Raw genomic sequence first — 20,434 nt, 5'->3', positions numbered from 1 at the left:
GGGGGGGGGGGGGGTGATAGTGAGAGGGGGGGTAAGACCATGAAGCAGCATAGAGCAGACAGGTTTACTGGTTGTTTATCGTTACGGTACAGTTCAAATGTAGTACAAAAAGGGCGGGGCCTGTTCACACACACTCAAATATTATCAACACACCTGCTAGCTGCAAGAAATGTTCACATGTCAACATGTACACAAAACAGATAGTGTTCACGAACGCATACCTATGCCTTTAAACCAACTAGTGTGAAATCTTTCATTCATTCAATCATGCAAACTATAAGTGCAAAGGTGAGCTAACACCTGTGCTCAGGTGAGTGTTTATGTTCTTCTAAAATGGATGGTGGAATGTGAAAAGAAGGAGGAGGAGCGCCCAGCAACCCCCACACCCAGACCCCCGCCGCAGCAATACGGCAGCCGGAATTCTCCCAACGCAGTGGCGGTTCTACACTAACTTACTCCCTGGGCGAGTAACCCCACCAGCGCCCCCCCCCCCCCCCTCCCCCGCGCACACATACAAAATTTGACAACATCCTGTTGTGTTCCCTATCTTCTATTTAGCCATTTTACTCAAAAAATGCATGATTTTTCTAGACTCGTATTACAGGGGGGTCAAATTCAGTCACACAGGGGCCTAAGTTAAAAACACGCTTAAGGTTTTGAGCCGAAGAAGATAAAGATTTACTGAACTACACACTAAAGCTAAACTTTTAAACTTTTTAAACTGAACTTTTTGAACATAAATATGAATAAAAACAGGAACATTAATCCAGAATAACTCAAGTTAAACCTTAAATAACTTGTAATATTTTGTTATGCATTTAAATATATTCTGTCAAAATTATACAAATATGAACATGCTGCAGGACAAAAAACAAAGAAAGCCTGGAAATATTAATAAGAAATTATATATCAAATAATTCCATTTTTTTGCTCTTTCATCATTTTTTAGAGCATTTTTTTTTAGAGCTGGACTCCTGCTTCATTTTTAGCAATAATTTCTTAATGTGTGACGTCCTGTGTGTGTCTTTGTGAAACATAACAGAGGGATTAGATCTAAAAAATAAAACTTATTGTGATTAATATGTTTAGGTCTTAAAAAACATTAAAGACTAAATCTTAGAACTCATCAGTGGGATTACTCCAAAAATATTTGGCATTTCCCTAAATTTGTGCAACACCAACAGTATAAATCCTCCAAAAAAACTCAATCCATAAAAAATGGTCTGCGCTCATCCCCCCTCCCCCTCCCCTTCCCTCTGACACACGCGGCTCCGTCTCTATGACGGGAAGCGCAGCTGCGGCCCAGAGTTGATTGTCAGATAGAAAAAGAATCCCAATCACCTGTTAGTGTGATTCAGCCAGCCACCGGCGAGTTGCGCTCCCCTCTCGAGTTTTTTGACTTATGTTCCAAAGACTACCGCAAAGAGGTGTGGCCGCAAGCGTCTTGCAGCAGAGGGCGGTGGTCACGTGCGCATCGGGTCTGCTGTGTCGGAGCAAAGAATTGTGGGAAATAATCTCCATTGCCTGCTTTTTTCGAAATTGGGTTGAGCACGGATGTTTGTTCTGCCTAATTCCTTTTCATGTGCCTGTTTGACGTTGTTTCTCTCTGAGGTATTCTTTTTTTTTTTTTTTTTTTTTTTTTTTTTTTTTTTTTTGTACCATAAGTGTGAAGAGGAAATAGGAGGAAGACATTCTTAATAATCTGATGTGTTAAGATAAACGCATTAAGTGTCGGCTGCTGAAGCAATTTCAAATTAAAAGCTCCAAGCTTCCTCTTTGTATTCAGTATGTAGCACATTATGTGTAACGCATCAGGCACGGCAAATGCCGCCCCCTATGGCGTGCTGCCCTGGGCGACCGCCCACATCGCCCATATCAAAAACCGCCACTGTCCCAACGCCACATGGGAACAGGCAGGGAACAACCGCCCCCCGGGCGACCAAGACCACCACCCAGGCCAGTGCCAGCAGGACCGCCGCGAGGCCCCCAGAGCCAGAGAGCAGGGAGGCGCGGAGGGAAAGAGAGCGCCGCCCCAGCCCAGCCAGGAAAGCAGCCCCCCCGCCGCGCCGGAAGAGCCCAACGCAGGGCCCCACCGGAGAAGGACGCCCACAGCCCCAGACGAGCACCCCACCACCACCCAGGAGTTCCGGGCATCCCCCCGCCCCAACCCCAGGTACGAGCCAGGACCCCCCAAGGGAGACCCGCTCCGCACTCCAGGCAGCCACCCACCCGGCCCACGGTTGGTCCAGGGAGGAGCAAGGCAGGGGCCTGCCGCCCCCGCCCAGGAGGGGGGAACCCCGGGGAAAAAAGGGTGGCCCACGAGGGGTGTTATAAATATGGCCCGACCAGGCTCGGCCATGTTGGAAGTTTGGCGGGGCCCAGCGCTCAGGGGCAAGGACCAGGACCCACCCCCCAGGGACACGAACACCCCCGGCTCAGGTGTAATATGAACCCCCCCACCGTGCGGAGAGAGCACCGCCGGGCCCAGGGAGCCGGCACCCAAGGGACACGGCCGCCATCGCCAAGGGGCCCGCACCCCCCACCAGGGAAGGGGTAGGGGAAAGATGGACCCAGGTCCCCCCCTTCCTTGCAAAATGTGTGTGCGTGTATGTGTGTTTGAGAGGGTGTGTGTGTGCATGTGTGTGTGTTTATGTTGGAATGTATATATTGAAGGGGGAGGGGTGTGTGTACTAAGGGGGGTGCAGTTAAAATTGGCGAGTAGGGCACTAAGGGGACATCTCCTGATTACTCACAGTGATGTCCCCCCACCCTCCCCACCAAGGGGCCCTAAATGTCTAAGGTGCGGTTAAAATTGGTAGGTAGGGTGTAGAGCCCTGCGCGGGACTATTTTCTTCATCCCGCTCCCGCCCGCGCCCGCTGAATTTCTGACCAATCCCGCCCGCTCCCGCAACGTATGCGTTACACTCCCGCCCGCACCCGCAATATGTATGTCCACTCCCGCCCGCACCCGCAAAACTCATTGAATTTAGTCCCGCACAGTAATAGAGATGCATTGATTTTGTATCGTTTCCCGTCCCGCAGGAAAAAAATACCTATTTTTATTGATATTATTAAAGAGATTCATGTCCCTCCTCCAGCCTCATCTTTTCATGCATTCCTCTTTTGTGTAATTTGCAACTTAATTATTAAATATATTTTCACAAATCCTGTTCGGTTAAAAGTCTGCGTGTGTGCGCGCGCAGACAGACGGCCTGGAGCGCGCTCTTAGTAAGAGGCGGGGCGGGGCGTTGCACACCCCCAACAACAGGTTAGATGACAGAGGCCATTGGGCGTCTCTACCTGGTGCCTTCACGGAGCTTCAGTACATAAGAATCCAACAGCCGCACAGCCTAATGTAGTCCGCTAAAATATATATTCATGAGATATTCATGGCAGCACTGATCCCGCGGGGGTTTTTTTTGCCGCCCGCTCCCGCCCGCAGCACAATTCAAACCGCCCGATCCCGCAAGATTTGTGTTGGGTCCCGCGGGACCCGGCGGGACCCAATCCCAATGCAGCCCTCTAGTAGGGTGCCAGGAGGACATCTGCTGCTTGCTTGCAGTGATGTCCAAGCACCCCCCCTACCAAGGGCCCTACATGTCTAAGGTGCAAATAAAACCGAAAGAAGGGGGGCAACCATAGGAGGGGGGCCACTGCCAAGTAACCCCCCCCCCCCAAGGCGCATCGCAGGCTAGACCCCCCACCCCCTCACCCTAATATGAGGTTATATGAGGAAGGGGGTAAGTTGGGGACAGCTGGTCGACTGTGCCCCGGTGGTCAAACAGCTGTCCCCCAAACCCCCCCCAGCCCAGGGGCCCCACCCCCGGAGGCGCCGACACCCCAAGCCCGGCACCACCCACCCCACACAGAGAGAGAGGAGCCAGAAAGCGTCGCCCCCCCGGAGCAAGCCCAGGCCCCCACCCCCAGACGCCGGCCCTAGAGGAGCTCTGTTCAGGCCTTGACGGGACCGAGGAGGCCAACCGGCCGAGGCAACCACTGATTGCCTCAGCGGAGACCCCGACCCGCTAGCCCCCCCGAGGGGTTTGTATGTGGGGGGGGGGGGGGGGGGGGGGGCAGAGGACTTTGAAAGGGTGGCACAACACCAAAAATGGAAGGCCATTAAAAATAAAAGAATCAGAAAAACATATTTGATCATTATCATTGTTCATCACACGCACATACACATACACACACACGCACTCACACACTGAAGGAAGAGGGTTTGGGGAAGAGACAGAGGGAGCTAAAGTTGTGTGCCTTGTCTAGGCTACCCCACCTTGGTGGGACACAGCCTTGGTAAAAAAAACAAAAAAAAATCATTGTTCATATTTCGTGTAAAAATAATGCTTTTGTTATTTTTGCAATGCTTAAAGAAGCCTCGCGGTCCGCCGAAAGGCGAGCTTTCGCCTGTCCCAGCCCCTGCCTCTCGGCGCCCCCTCCGCGGCCCGCGCTGGTCGCCGCGGAGGGGGCGAGGAGCGGCTGACGCCGCCCCTCGCTCGCTGCCGGCAGCACGCGCGGGTAAGGCGTCGGGGTTCCAGCGGTCGCGCAGATGTCTTCTGTTCAGATGCTGAATCATGGAAGATGTGCTGTATGCCAGCTCTATTTTGCAGTAGAGACACTGCACCTTGTTCTCTTCTTTATTAAGTGTGTAATGATCCCACACTTTAGACAATTTCTTCCGTTTATTTATAGATCTATTTTCCGCCATCACTCCAACTAAATTCAAAAGGTCCGTGTGAATAAACGGTCCGTTTGACACAATCAAATCCCTGCGCCGCGCGTATAGTGCGCGTCATAGGAATTTAACAAGGCTTCGAGGCAGAGTTTTTGCCTCGACGAATTTTTGTAATCACGTAACTCGAGGAATCGTTTCAGCCCTAGTTAAAAACTCATGATGACTCTGCACTTTTCATTCACCTTTACTCACATACGCAATACGAATATTCCTAAACAAACCAGATCCGTTTTGTAACCCTTGTGCTATCCTAGACACTTTAACATTGGGAGTTGGGTCATCTAGACCCACTAGACAGTGCTCTGAACCTTTTTTCTTCAATGATTTGTGATCTTCACTGGTGTCCATGGATTACATGAAATCTTTCCACCTTTATCCACCTTTGTCATGGTAGGGAGAACACGTCAATGGAAGGGGGGGGGGGTCATCTAAGATAGCACAAGTTACATAATAAACAAAACTGAACTCCTGACAGAGTCCATGTGAACAGCTGCCTGTGTCTGTGCAGACTGAGGGAAGCAGTCTGTGCAGAAAAGAGATGTGATTCTCATCTTTTCTGGGATCCGATTGACATTCTTGTGACTTGGAGATAAAACAAACCCACTAGATGTCTTCCTGAGTCTGTCAGCTCTGGCTGATGACTTCATCCAGCGTTTTTTCCTCTGACTCTGCCTGGGAGTTTGCAGGGGACGTCATTTTTGGTTGAACAAGATCAAATTTGTGTTTGCAGGGCAGAGAAAACTATTCCTAATACTCAGTCTTTGTGCTAGTTTAAAACTCCATTGGCTTTTTTTAACCTTAATTCATTTATATTACGTTTTGCTCTGGTTGGCCTTTGTCAGATGTTAAATAATTACGCCATCCACTGTAAATAAAGGTTGACATACTGGACCAACAGTTATCTGTTCCACACACCAACAGGTCTTTCTCTTTCAACTGGCCTGGCTGGATCCTAATGACTCCACATCAGACAATTGTATATTCACTGTCAACATACACAAATTCACTCACGTAGGGTCCTGTGGTGGACACGTTTGGGACTCTGCTGTTGAAGAATGGAGGAATCTGTATCGCCCCGTCCGCCAAATTTTAATTCCATCTCTTTAGTACACACACACACACACAGGGGGACGGGGATTGTCACGTTGTTCTCTGTGTCCCACCCCCCAGACTGGGTGGGGCGGGGAGTTGTCTGCTGCCAGAGCATTAGTGGCGTCCCGGGGGTTCCTGTGCCCCTGAACTTGCAGCTCTTTTCCACGAAGGTGAGGGGGTCCACAACATCTAAGCAGGGTGAACCGTATCCCCATTGAAGCAGGTGCCCTTTTTTTGGGATCACCTGGGCACCCCAATTTTCTATAGTTGCTAACAGCAAATAGAGTCTGGTCGTCAGGCTCACCGTCTTCTGGCACCGTCTGGGGCCTCTACTGGTCACCGGTTTCTGCTGCTTCCCCCGGTTTGCGGGGAGGTTGCATGGGTGCGCAGTGCGGGTTGGCCATGGGTTGTCCTGGCCTGCCTCTGGGGTTGGGAGTGGGTGTGGCCCAGGACTCTTGGCCGGTGGCGTGTCTCTCGTCTGGGCACAGACGTAGGTCTCGAGCGGTCGGGGCGTTGGGTATTGGCCTGGAGCGCCTTGGGGTGGGACGGGGTCCCTGCCCTGGAGGGGGCTCCTGGCGGGGGCTCCCCTTGCCCTTTGTTCCTCCTTGGCCGGATTGTTGCCGGGACTCCGGCACTGTCTCCGTGGTGGGGGTTCAGTGCGTGAGAGGGTTTTTGTCTGACGGTGGGGCTCCTGGATTGGCTGGGCTGCTGTGCTGGCTCCCCTTAGCTCTGGGGTGTGGGGGGACGTGCTGGAGCTGGAGCATTCAGTGTGATCAAGGTACACTTTAAGAAGCACATATTTAAAGGGGGGCATTATCCCAGTGCTTGGAAGAACAAAAAAATTGCTCCACTATCGGTTTTCTATTATCTATTTCAATATCACAGAGTTTGGAACAGCATGAAACCTGTGAATTGGCGCCCCTGCAGCTGCATGCGCTCCTGTCTTAGAGAAGGAGCAGCAAATGTGTGTGACGGAAAAGGGGAGGGGTAGTGAGCGCAGGCAGCGAGGTGAGCACAGAGTACAACCTCGATGGTGCACTGGGGTTCTGTCCTCTTTCCTTTTTTACTTCTACCCTTCCTCTCCTCTATTCTTGATCATAATTTATTATTTAGTTCTCCATGCCTCTGTTTGGTGCAGTGCGGTTCATGTATTGTCCCTCTTTTCCTCTCCCCTCCTGGGGAGTGGGAGTGCTTCCAGACTCCAGTTGGCTCATCCGTGCTCCAGTTCCTGACCGTTTACCTCGCCTTTGCTCCTGCTCCTACACCTGGCTGTGGATCCTGCCTCTGGCTCATCTCTGGCTCGTCTCTGCTCTGTACCTGACCGAGTACCTCGTCTCTGCTCCTGCTCCTACACCTGGCTGTGGTTCCTGTCTCCGGCTCGACTCGCGCCTTTGACTGTCCCCACAACCACGGCTGGATGAAGCTCGTCTGCTGGACTTTTATATATGTAGTTGTAGATTTAGATAAGTTAATTCTTCTCTAAGAGTTCTGGTAAATCGCCTGTCCGTCCTGGGGGAGGATCCCTCCTTCATGTGGGCACCCCTGAGGTTTCTTCGTTTTTTCCGGAATCCGTTTTTTTTGGGGGGTTTTCCTTACCGCGAAGGGGGGTCTAAGGGCAGGGATGCCAGTATAGCTTAGTCAGTTTGTTAGTTCATTTTAGTATTTTTCTATTGAACTCTTTGTATTCGTGATCCTTTTGATTTCATGTTTTACTTCGAAGCCCATCGAGACGACTGTTGTTGTGATTTTGGGCTATACAAATAAAATTGAATTGAATTGAATTGCAACACCTGGATGCCATTACAGATGACTCAGCTCATGCTAATAATGTCATTCTTCATGAACAATTGAAGAATTTTTTTATGATGTGATCATTAAGAGCCCTGATCTGCTGTCTGAAGCTGATCTGAAGTAAAAAAAAAAAAGAAGAAAAAGTTTATGCTTGTCTGGATCTGAAACTTGACCCCCAAACTCAAGGCTCTAAATGCAGACAGAAAAGACAAACAGCACAGTGTGCAGCTGCAACCTTACTCTGCCTGTGGCTTCACAGAGCATCGTTGCAATGGTGTCACTAAACTCCAGAACCATGATGGATCACACTTCTGCTTCTATAAATCTGAGTATGCAAGTTACTAGAAGAGCAGATTGCTTTGTGCTCAGTGTGACATTTGGTGGGGGAGGGACGGTGGTATGGTGTTGTTTTCCAGGCCCATTGACTGTAGAGAGTTGGACTGAGTGACCCCTCCCACAGGTGTTCCAAGCAGGAAGTACTTCTGGTTTCAAGCCTCTATAGAGAAGTAAACAGCTGTTATTCAGTCATTCTATTGGTCAGAAGAACCGTTCTTGCTCTGATACTGTTTTTAACCCTTGTGCTATCCTATGGGGTCAAGATGACCCATTCCTACCATGACAAAGGTGGATGAAGGTGGAAAGATTTCATGTAATCGTTGGGAGTGGGTCTAGATGACCCAACTCCCAATGTTAAAATGCCTAGGATAGCACAAGGGTTAAACTGTCTATGTCATGCTGTTATTGAGCCTTTTATAATAAACGATATCCATATATTATTATATATTACCTTTGGCACACTAAAGAATGTTTTTTCATGAAATATTAGTTATTTTTGCAGCTTTTTTTTATACAGAAGTATGACAACTCGATCTCTGAGGCTCCGCCTTTCTCTCCTTGTGAGTGCCGCCCATTTCATGACATCATCCTAGAACCGGCCTCAGCAGCGTGTTTGCATATCTCCCACGAAAACAAACATCCAAACTTTTTCAAAGATGGATGTGCATAGAAAAGGAAGGAGGGTAGCCAATCACCTCTAGCTCTGTTGAGAAAGTGTGTGTGTGTGTGTTAGCCTTGGGGTGGGGCTTGCAGCACAGACTTTTCCTGAAAGGGGCTGTTCTCACTGGTCCACGTCAGCTCATGAGAACCCACTCAGTTGGAAGGGGCTGGTGGCCAGAGTAGAGTTTTTAAGGTGAATACTCAGAAAGGCTTCAAACCCTTATTCAGTACTCGCTGCTCACCTGGATCGGGGGCCTGTTTCAGAAAGGAGGTTCAACCAACTCTGAGGTTAAACTTGAACTCTGAGTTGTTCAATCGAGAGATTAACAACTCTGAGTTTTCTGTTTCAGAGAAGCTGATCCGAGTTAGGTCAATCAACTCTGAGTGGACTGATTCAGAGTTAAGTGTGCGCACCGCGACTATAAGAAGCCATTATCAATGGAGCGCAGATATTACGAGTCACCATAGCAACCGTGAAAAAAAGAGGTCTGCGTATTTTTCTCCAGCTGAACTTGACGTGCTGCTGCAGAGTTACAGTGAATATGAGCACATATTACGGAAGAAAAGCAACACCGCTGCATCTGCAAAACAGAGACAGTTAGCGTGGGAAAACATAGCTGCTCAAGTTTGCATTTAAATCATTGTTATAAAATATTGGCTGTAATAACTTTCTAAATAGCGTAAGGTGTGAAATAAAAAATGGCGAAATTTAGGTGTACTTTTGAAGTGTTATTCCTGGTGTAATTGCAGGAAATGCTGCATAGTGTACAGAACCAATCTGGGGAAAAATACATTTAACGTCGGTAATGTTTAGAGGACTTTTTTGTTAACCTTCCCCTCTTGCAAACGTTGGTCAGTTTAATATTAATGCATGCAATTGTAGCCGGCCTCACAGGGTTCGGTGTCGGTAGATGTGAATGAAATTATGGCGCTCAGACACACACGTCTGTTCACTCCACATGTCTCTTTATTATAAATCTTGCACAGCAGAACACATGCCCCCTACAGTCCCACTACTGTAACTGCAGTAGTAAATGCATGAACATGAGACACTGCATGGGCTGCTACAAAATTGTGTTTTTAAAAGTGAACTTTTGTCTACCCTTGTATTGATCGAGTGGTATAGGTTTATATGGGATTAAGAAAGTAAGCAGTGCTAGCAAATTGTGTTTCCAAAAAGTAATTGTTACATTAATCTAATTCAATGTCCCTGATTTCATTTTCATGTAGATGCAATCCTGCAGGAATTAAAAGAACATGGCAGCAGCTAAAAATGAAGTATAAAAACATAATTCAATCAGGTCAAATGTGAGCATGTCATGGATGTAGGGTTTGTTGACAATATTTGACATATGAAACATCTACAAAGCAATACATATCTAATGTTGTTTTCATTGTTTATATGTAATTGACTGCAACGAAAAACGGTAACGCTCAAACAAAAACGTATGGGGAAATGACAAAAAAATCGAGTCTAGGTCTCAAAATCCTCGCACGACATAAATGTAATTCTCTACGAATTAATGCAGCCTCCTCGTCTTTTGGGTCCTCCAAAAAAGGACAAGCCATTCTTGTCACTTAGACCGTCTCTGTGTGACGGAAATGTGGGCAATGAAGGTTAAAGCGAAAAATACCGCTTCGTCTTTAAAAAGGGGAGGGGACCGGCAGAAACCTCGAGTTTAGAGAATAAAACCTGCTCCCGAGCAGGTTAGGTTCACAGCATAAGTAACCATGGATACTGACTCCGAGTATAAGTTACCTCTCTTTCAGAAACGGGTTTGACTTACTCTGCTTTCTCTGGTTTAACAAACCTCCCATTCTGAAACGGAAAACCCAGGGTTTCCCTGATTTCAGGGTTAACGCACTCAGAGTTTACACTTAACCTCCTTTCTGAAACAGGCCCCAGGTGTATTCAGTCAATCACAAACTGGTCTGATTCAATCCAGCTAATCAGGATTTACTGAATTGGGTTTTGCTGACGAACAAGCGGGATGGTAGTCCACAAGGAGAGAGTCACAGAGAACCTGACTTCCAATGTCACTAAATTATGACTGAAATTAACGAATTATTCATAAATCCATAAACATCCAAGCCTGTCAACAGTTTCTGGCAGTAAAGTGAGGAAATTCCTATCTGTGAATGGTCTGGAACGGTTTTTATTAGGCAGACTCTGATGAAAATGATGATTTTGGTGTTTTTACTATGTTCTTATGGCATTTTTCTGATGATATATGTAGATAAAATTACTTTGCTGAGTATGTCTTTATTCAAGTCATTGTGAATCAGGAGTACATGAAAAAAAATAGTTTTTGTGAGACCAACAGTCCTACCAACAACTCCTCCAAAATATGTCCAAAAAACAACAGGTTTTTAGATTTTTGCCGTTGAAACTAGATCAGAAATGGGACTGAGGTCAAAGGCTTTTCATTCTCTTTTTCACGGCTTTATTCTAAGCCTCATGTGACTTTAGCAAAGAGTTAGTTCAACAGTGGGTGAGATTTTGTAAATAGGACGTCCCTGAAGCTCAGAGTAAAGGCCAGGTAAAGGTGTTTCTGAAGGTTGACATGACATGTTGTTTATGAGGCCAACTGTTGGTCGCTGCACCACATGGAGTTTATCAAACTCCTCCCCGTTTGAACCAAAGCTGAATGAATGTGGAGCAAATAATGCAAAGCCAACAAAAGTCATGTGCAAATGAACCAAAACACTAAAATCATTCTAACTGGTAGGTTTGCATTCAAAGGAGCAGGATCTTTTTTCTGCTCAGCTTTTATTTAGGAAAAAAAGTGAATTTATAGGAATTGTTTAATCAAGAACAGACAGCCTTACAGCATTTTCTTTTGAAGCAACACAAAGAAGAAAAACAATCAGAACACGTTTAGTACTTCAGAAGTTTCAATTGAAAGACGCTCTAAATTCTCATGTTTGGGTTTTTTTCGTTATAAAAAAAATATTCTGCTTCTAGGTGGTTTTGCTCTTGCACTGCTTTTCTTCCAGCACACAGCTGCGTCTGCGCAGGAACTGCAGATAACAGCTGCCAGACAGACCTGCAGAGTCACGGTGACACAGGCAGGTGGAGCGACGTTTGTGCAGAGGTCACAGAGGTCACAGAGGTCACAGTCAGTTTATCGGGTTCCTGTAACTTCCTAAAGACAGACGCATCTGTGGACTTTTACAGTTTGTTCTATGAATCTACTGCTGCTGGAAGCAGGAATCTTCCAGTCTGAGGAAGAAGCAGAGCTGCATCGCTGTGTTTTGGATCATTAAAGCAGTTGGGAACAATAAAGCGCTTTCAGATGTCTTTCAGCAGCAGTTCCTCCTCGGGACCCTCCAGCCAGTGAGGGGGCCAGCTGGCTTTGATGCTGGGCCTGTCCTTCAGGAGGGCGTAGTACTCCTCCAGTTTGGGGTAACGCCCCGCAGACAGCCTGCACAACAGGAAGCCAAAGCTCAGAAGAAGCGCGATTGTTGTGTAGAACCCAGAAACCTTTTTGTCTCACCCGAATCGGAACAGAAAGGCGACGGTGGGGAAAACCACCACGTCTGCCAGCGAGAAACTCTTTCCTGCCAGGAACGAGCCAGAGCCCTGCTGGAAACAAGAACAGAGAGTCTGAAGACGTGGCCGCACCAGGAGCGCCTTCCAGCCTCTGCTGGGCTCACCTTGGACAGGTAACCCTCCCAGAGCCCGAGCTCCACCACCAGGCCGTCCTTGTTCCTCTTCAGGGCCGAGTCGTGCCGCTCTCCTTCAGGGACGTACCAATCGTAGTAGATGACGCTTCCTGGAAACAAGAGGAATCAGAAAACCAGCTGGACCGTTAGAGGATCTGGAGAAAAAGGGGAAATAAGGAACTGCAGACGCATCCATTCAGGCTTCACCCGTTCAAGGACTAGAACTCAGGAAACCACACCTCCAGGTTACAGCCGTGGTTCCTTCCTACATGAACAGGTGACAGGAAGTAAAACCTGCTGGCCTTACCGAGCTTCTCGTAGAACGTGAGGCCCTCAAACATGCGCTGGTACATCAGAGCTTGTTCTTCTGGGCCGTCCGGGATCAGCTGGTTTCCCTGAGACTTGAAGTGGCTCTGATGAAAGAGGACAGTCAGGACAGCAGATCCTGAGGAGTGTTTGAGCTGCGCAGCGATGGGCGGGACACCTCACCTCCAGATACAAGCAGATGGCGTAGGACTCGTTCACAAGCGTGTCTCCGTGTTTAAAGGTTGGGAGCTGGAGGACGAAGAAAGGAGATTTTCAAAGCCTTCCCAGTGATCTTTGAATGATGATGATGATGATGAACCTGTGTCGTTCTCTAGGACATAGTGTCTGCAGAGCAGCAGGAGTTCTTCAGAAATTCACCTCTGAGTTGTGGACTGTTGGTGTGGAGGAAGCCCGCCTCCACTTCCCATCACCCATCTGTTTGCATTCTCTCTTGCTAGCTTACAGCCCCTCACACCTCCAAGCTAACATGAACTTTCAGGATGTCGCCTTGACTTTTGGGATAAAGTGGAGAATTTCTTCCAGATTAAACTTCAGGAACTGCAAAAACTTTGAGACTCACCTGCAGACGCCCACTTCCTGTAAACACTTCACAGTTTACATTTTTTATTTACCAACATGTTTCTATTCTTTCTTTAGGTCAATTCTGGTAGAAGTAATTCTATGAATGCAACATCTATTTCCTCCAATTCTACTTTATAAACGTATTTGTTTCTATTTTCCTTTGGACTAAACGCAAACAAAAACAACAAACTTAGATATTTCTGTCAGCTTTATTTTAACTTTGTCGCCACCTAATGGACAGATGCAGAAACTACACTCCAGCTGCAGGATTTCAACCTTCACATCAGGAAGCAACGCTTGAGTCATTTCATCTCATTCTGATGGCTTAGAGAGCAGAATTATGGAAACCATGGGCGATTTCTAATTTAATGGACAAACATGATAATTATCTTGATCACAACATTTTTTTGTGCAAAATTCAATTTGGTTTGCCCATTAAAAGAATATAATAAGAAAATCAAATCCATTCAATTCCTACTAAAACTGCAGCTCAGCCAATAATGCTGCAATAACATTCTTCAGAAATGAGGCCACTCTATGTGGAAGGGAGACAAAAAACTAACAAACAAATGTGAGAGATTTTAAATAATTCATATTACCTTTCCCGTTAAAAAGAAAATATATTTAGCAGAATTACAGCACAGCAGAAGCTAAAAGGATACGAACATTATATCCATCATATCCTGTCCCTCACAAAGCAAAGAAGTGACCTATAAAGTACTTTTTACACACTGGCTTTAACTGTGATGGTGATGTTTGGGTCTTTTGTGGAAATGATGTACTAGAAACTGTGGAACATCTTTTCTTTGAATGTTTGCATGTAAAAGAGTTTTGGTTTTCTTTTCACAATTGTCTCAAATCAAAAAATATCACCATTAACCCAACATTTAAATTGGAATACTATTAAAATTCGATTACAAAAATCTGGACTTTCTGATGAATGTACTGATTGTAATTTCAAAGCATTTTGTACATAATTGTAAATTCTTAAAGGTGAAACCTCACATTAATGGATTACTAAACCGCCTCATACTATTCTATAAATCTTTACACGAATCACAAGAATGTATTTATTTAAACTTTTGTAATAGACCCTTATTTTTATTTAAGTTATATTTGTTTTTTGTCTACCTTCATCTCATCATTGATATTGATGTCATCGACAGACATGCCGTGATTGTTAAATGTTTTCTTTAATTGAATTAATAAATACAATAATTTATTAATTTAAAAAAACCAACGATTAATTAATATTTCCTTTCATTTTAAGATGAGATGTGCCTTTTCCATCACTGTCTGTGTTCATTGAGATAACTTAATTAAAAAACCATCCCAAAGACCGACCTGGGAGAACTACATGTGCCGTCATACCAGTCCGTGGCGTCACTAAGGTTGGGGGCCGCTGATCTAAACCGCTCATAATAAACTCATAATTAATCTTATTATTATATTTGGTAAATTCCATCTTCATAAATGCACATTTTCTTCATCTTCTATTTTTACCCGTGTTAATCAAACAAATGTACCATCTCTAAAAGCCTTAACCAGAAAGCTGTATGTTTGTATGAAAGTTGTAGAGCCTTGAATGTTTTTATGTAAAATATATGTATATTTATTTATATATGTATATGTAATATATATGTGACATGTATGCTCCCCTGGCACATTTTAAGTTTATTTTGTAAAATTGTGTTTTGTACTGTACTTCCGTTTTGTACAATAAAGTTAAAAAAAACAAGAAATTAAAATAATTATAAAAAATAAACCGCTCCGACAGCGGGATTGGGGCGTGTGAATCACGTGTCCCGGAAGGAAGTTTGGCTCCTGCCAAAGGTTGAAAAAATAAAAGCCTCCGTTAGAAAAATGTTAAACATTCTATCAGATTTAAATCAATAATATAAGCAGTTTTTTAGTGCGGACTTATACAACTATGACGCACTTGAAACGTGTCTAGAAATACTTAACCTTTAATCTGATCTTAGATAAAGTAAAGTTAATGTTTAACGTTACTCCGTTTGTTAAAATAGTCCAACAGTATTGTTGTGTGTCTGTGTAGGCGTCTAGCAACCTAGTGTGTTTTTAATCAGTTTCCTTTTTCAACCTGTTTATTTATAAAAAGAAAAAGTTTTAACATCATCAACTTTTTTTTTCAAAGTAAATTTCTGCGTGTTCAGACTCTCGTGTCTCTCTGTTTGGCTCAGGTGTCCCTTAGGCCCCCTCCTCCTCCTCCCCCTCCTCCTCCTCACCTGTCCTCTGGGGTTGATGTCCAGAACTTGCTGGGATTTGTGCTCCATCTTGTCGAAGGAGAGCAGCTTGTGGTTGTAGCCCTGCAGGTTCTTCTCCTCCAGGGCGATCATGGCCCTCCAGCAGGGGCAGGAGCCGGAGCCCCACAGCAGAGTCATGCTTTTAGCAGCCATGATCGCAGCTTTTCGAGACCCAAACAGCCGCGAGCGCCTCTGACAACTGCAGGCTGAGAACCCGGGCTGACGGGCTCATCAACAGCTACACGTCGCCCCCTAGCGGCCGGGAGCCCAAATCTCACTCATAAACAGTTTCAAATGATATTTTGTCCTTGAAAATATAGATTTAAGTGAAGAATATTTTACTCAAGAAAGAGAAAAGTTTGTAAATATGCCAACAAAAAAAAGTGTTTTGTGTTTTTCAGAAATTCTTAAAAACTGAACTTAAAAACTCTCCATTCTTAAATACGTCTAAAAATGAATTTAGTTATTAAATCATAGAAAACTAGCAAAACCTTTCGGAAAAATGCTCAAAAAATTCAAATTTTTGTGCCTCAATTGCTGGAAACAATGTGCACATGATAGTGGAGAAACTGTGTATCAATACAGACAATAGAGTTTCTCTTTTTTATTGTTTTTGGTTGCTGGTGTGCCTCAAGATTTTTGTAAAAGAAAAAATGTGTACCTCGGCTCAAGAAAAGGGTGAAAAATGAATGATTAACTCCAATGACTTGGCAAAGCTATTTTTGCAATGTCATCTTTGTCTCACAGTGAAGTTGTTGAAGATGACTCAACTTTAATGGAGAACCTTCCTCCACATAAACCAAGCAGGATGTCTTTCTACTTATCTGCATGAATCAAAATGAGTAATCAAGCTCTGCTTTGATGGAGCAACCCCATGGAATTATGGGAAATGACTGCAAACTGCTGTTTTTTAATTTGAATGTCAGAGCGCAGAGGCACTGCTGTCCTGTTTCTGAAGGCGTCTCCATCAAACAGTCAGAAGGCTGCAGGATTCTGCAGAGCACGGCGGCTTTGATGGCGCCATAACTGCTCCTTATCTCCACGTCAAACCTTGAACACCTTCAGGAGTGAAAGAGGCTTTCATCTTCTGCTGTTTTATTTTATAATAAAGCAATAAAGTTTTACAGGTCAGGGGTCATCACATGTTTTTGCACAAAGCACCTGCTGTAAAAGCTGCTGGCATTTGGTAGCGTAAGTGAAAAAAAGAAGCTTTTAATCTTCTGTTCCTCTAGAAAACTGCATTTAACAAGAACAGCTGAAACTGGACAGTTCAAGCGTTGGCTGAGATGATGTTGTCAAACGCTCAGGAGGAGGCCTTCTCTCAGAAATCCTTCAGAGCCTCGTGTCCTTTGGGGTTCTCCAGCCAGTGAGGGGGCCAGCTGGCCTTGATGCTGGGCCGGTCCTTCAGGAGGGCGTAGTACTCGCCCAGTTTGGGGTAACGCCCCTCAGACAGCCTGGAGAGAAAGGCGTAATCCCCAACAAAAATCAATCCCAGCCAAGACGTGAGGGAAGTTCTGGTCTCTGTGGCTGTCTTACCCAAATCTGAAGAGATAAGCCATGGTGGGGAAGACCACCACGTCTGCCAGAGAGAAGGAGCTTCCAGCCAGGAAAGAGCCCGGACTCTGCTTCAGAAACACAGGATCAACTCCAGAACATCAGAGCAAACAAAGGCTGGGTGGTGGTGGCGTCCATCACAGACCTTCTGCAGGTGAGCCTCCCACAGGCCCAGCTCAGCCTTCAGGGCCTCCTTGTTTCTGCTCAGAGCGGAGGCGTGCCGCTCCTCCTCAGGAACAAAAAGGTCATAGTAGATGACGTTATCTACAAGAAAAACACAACGATTTGTCTCATTTACCCACAAAATGATAAATGATCAGATGTTCTTTCCCTTTTTCCTCTCAAGCACTTTCAAATCTTCTGGATCTTCAATCAAACCAAAAGTTTTGGTTAAAAAAATCCAGAAATGTCTTCCTGACCGGAGAAGCAGATTCTTGGTTTTTAACTGCAATAAGCAGCTTCTGTCTGTCTTACTGAGTTTCTCGTAGAAACTTTGCCCCTCGAACATGCGCTGGTACATGAGGGCCCGCTCCTCTGCAGCGTCTGGGATCAGCCGGTTCCCCTGGTTCTGAAACTGACTCTGCAACAAGGAAACCCAATGAAGAAACGGGCGGTTCTGCTGGTCCCGTGGATGACGACTGGACGGCGTCTCACCTCCAGGTAAAAGCAGATGGCGTACGAGTCATTCACTATGTTGTCTCCATGTTTGAAGGAGGGAAGCTGAAAAAAGCAACTCTGTCAGAACCGGGTCAGAACTCTCTCAGAGATTCTACAGAAAATCTTCAAGGGTGGATGTTAAAAATCTACATTTGTCATCAACTAATGCTTGCTTAATCTTTTGATCTTTTTCTAAAATGTTCCCAGCGGTCTTTAAATCATGACTCTGCTGTTTTTAGACTAAATCCAAAAACCTGTCATTTTCTAGGACAAACACAATATTCCCAAAAGTATCCGCTCACCTGCTTTGACTCACACATGAACTGAAGTGCCGTCCTACTCCAAACACATAAAGTTCGATATGATGGCGGTCCACCTATTGCAGCCATTACAGCTTCAACTCTTCTGTTAAGGCTGTCCACAACGTTGAGGAGAGTTTCTAGGAGTTTTGGAGCATTCTTCCAGAAGGTCATTGGTGAGGTCACACACTGATGTTGGTGGAGAAGGCCTGGATCTCAGTCTCTGCTCTAACTCATCCTAAAGGTGTTCTATGGGGTTCAGGTCAGGACTCTGTCAGGTTCATCCACAGCAGACTCTGTCCTCCATGTCTTCATGGACCTTGCTTTGGTCACTGGTGCACAGTCATCTGCTCTAGAGTCCAGTGGCGTTGTTCTTTCCACCACTGCATCAATGCTTTGTATTCACTTGGTGATGTGTGTTTGGATGCAGCTGCTCAGCCATGGAAACTCATTCCATGAAGCTCTCTGCATGCTGGACTTAGGCTAATCTGAAGGTCACATGACGTCTGGAGCTCTGCAGCAATTGACTACAGGAAGTCTGCGACCTCTTTGTGCTTCAGCATCCGCTGACCCCTCTCCATCAGGTTACGTGGTCGACCACTTGGTGGCTGAGTTGCTGTTGTTCCCAAACTCTTCCATGTTGTTCTGATAGAGCTGACAGCTGACTGTGGAACATTTAGGACTTTTCACCACTAGATGTGTTGTACAGGTGGCGTCCTATGACAGTTCCAGTCTGGAAGTCACTGAATTCCTGAGAGCGGTCCATTCTTTCACAAATGTTTGTAAAAACATAGTCTGCATGAATGTAATACACCTGTGACCAGAAGAAGTGATGAGGACACCTGATTCTGATCATTTGGATGGATGAGCCAATACTTTTGGTAAAATAGTGTAGTTTCAGTTTCAGAAGTTCATCAGAAATTCACTTCTGAGTTCTGTTCTGTAAGCCTCTTCTAATTTCCCATCATGCCTTTGTTTACACTCTCTCCCACTAGTTTACAGCTCCTCACAACCCCAAGCTAAAACATGACACACCTTTTGTATTAATAGGAATGAAATTAAAATAGATAAATAACCAAATAAGTACATAAGTTACCCTTAATAGACAGATATAGGTGTGAATTTAAAATAAATTATGCTAGTCAAAAGAGAAAATAAATAATGAAAATGTCAAATAAATTCTTACATTTTAACTAAAAGCTAGAAAGGTAGGTCTTGATTTCCTTTACAAACATGAACAGTCTGTGCGGCCCTGAGGCATGCTGGGAGGCTGTTCCACAGGCGAGGTCCATAGTAACTGAATGAAGCCTCGCATTTGTTTTAGTTCTAACTTTTGGAATAACCAAACGGCATCAGAGGACCTCAGCGAGGGCTGATACTTTAAAATCATATCAGATAAATATGAAGGGCCGAGACCATGAAAACATCTATAAACCAATAAAAGACGTTTAATTCTGAAACGCACATGGAGCCAATGCAGCGATTTTAAAATGTCCCCCCCCCCACCCCTGGTCCTCTTCAGCACACGTTGAAGGTTCAATATCCTAGAGCAGAGAGCAGGGCATGACAGTAATCTAGACTAGCATGCATTAGCACCTCAGAGAGGAATACACCAGAATTAACGCCCACCCAGTGTGTTTTCTACGTCACAATCTTCTTCAAACTTTTTCTTCCATCTGCTCCTGGTTCACAACGATTTGAATAAAGAAATACTCAGAAATGCAATTTGAGTTTAATTTTCTATGAATTCGTCCATCATGAGAACAATAATTTAACAACCTGTCGTGCTACTCCTCCAGCCGCCTATGTTTGACCTTTGACACCTCCACCCTGTGTTGCATCTCCCTGCACTCCTGTCTCCTGGGTTCCCCTAAAATCCTCCTGAGCTTCTTCATTCCAGCACCAGCAGGTCTCCTCTGCGCCTCCCTGCTCCCCTCATGTCCCAGGACCTCCTGCTTCACCTCCTCCCTAAAGCCTCACAGTTCTCTACAGTTCCTGCTGCTCCTAAGCAGATTAAACGGAGCTGTGAGTTTGCAGGAGCTCCTCCTCCTCCTCACCTGTCCTCTGGGGTTGATGTCCAGAACTTGCTGGGATTTGTGCTCCATCTTGTCGAAGGAGAGCAGCTTGTGGTTGTAGCCCTGCAGGTTCTTCTCCTCCAGGGCGATCATGGCCCTCCAGCAGGGGCAGGAGCCGGAGCCCCACAGCAGAGTCATGCTTTTAGCAGCCATGATCGCAGCTTTAGGCGAGAGTCCAAGTGCGCAGACTCCAACATGTCCTCGCTTTATAAAGCGCTCTGTCTAGATACAATTCTACGCACACACCGCCATCTGCTGGCCGGGAGAGGAAGCTGCATCCTCCAGCGTTCAGGTCCATGGACGTCACGCGCCCCCTAGAGGTATTTGATAAAAAATGCTAAACAAAAACTCAGCAAACTTCAAGGTTTTAAAAACTTGGGACCTATTTTAAAACCTGGATGTTTGGTGACATTTTTA

The 20,434-nt window shown here is 45.6% G+C and overlaps 2 protein-coding genes across 4 annotated transcripts; both read right to left on the bottom strand.

The window, feature by feature from the left end:
- Window positions 1–11,401: 11,401 nt before the first annotated feature.
- LOC101168055 (glutathione S-transferase A) lies at window positions 11,402–15,674 on the bottom strand. 2 transcript variants are annotated; one of them, XM_004074398.5, is made up of 6 exons: window positions 15,415–15,674; window positions 12,770–12,835; window positions 12,588–12,693; window positions 12,272–12,390; window positions 12,112–12,200; window positions 11,402–12,039 (listed from the first exon to the last, which is right to left on the bottom strand). In XM_004074398.5, exons 1-6 carry the CDS (start codon window positions 15,583–15,585, stop codon window positions 11,907–11,909), a joined length of 684 nt encoding a protein of 227 aa, XP_004074446.1. In that variant the 5' UTR covers window positions 15,586–15,674; the 3' UTR covers window positions 11,402–11,906. The 2 variants fall into 2 exon arrangements, with proteins under 2 accessions (XP_004074446.1, XP_011479655.1); XM_011481353.4 differs by having other exon boundaries at window positions 12,112–12,197; window positions 15,415–15,673.
- An 836-nt stretch (window positions 15,675–16,510) lies between these two features.
- Window positions 16,511–20,223, bottom strand: LOC101168304 (glutathione S-transferase A). Of its 2 annotated transcripts, none has more exons than XM_004074399.5 (6): window positions 20,000–20,223; window positions 17,641–17,706; window positions 17,461–17,566; window positions 17,132–17,250; window positions 16,969–17,057; window positions 16,511–16,886 (listed from the first exon to the last, which is right to left on the bottom strand). In XM_004074399.5, exons 1-6 carry the CDS (start codon window positions 20,168–20,170, stop codon window positions 16,754–16,756), a joined length of 684 nt encoding a protein of 227 aa, XP_004074447.1. In that variant the 5' UTR covers window positions 20,171–20,223; the 3' UTR covers window positions 16,511–16,753. The 2 variants fall into 2 exon arrangements, with proteins under 2 accessions (XP_004074447.1, XP_023815997.1); XM_023960229.2 differs by having other exon boundaries at window positions 16,969–17,054; window positions 20,000–20,221.
- Between the last annotated feature and the right edge of the window lie 211 nt (window positions 20,224–20,434).

This window comes from Oryzias latipes, chromosome 11 (genome assembly GCF_053564925.1).
Source record: "Oryzias latipes strain Hd-rR chromosome 11, Olatipes_Hd-rR_3.1".
NCBI classification, from domain to species: Eukaryota; Metazoa; Chordata; class Actinopteri; order Beloniformes; family Adrianichthyidae; genus Oryzias; species Oryzias latipes.
This window is presented reverse-complemented; position numbering and strand designations above follow the sequence as displayed.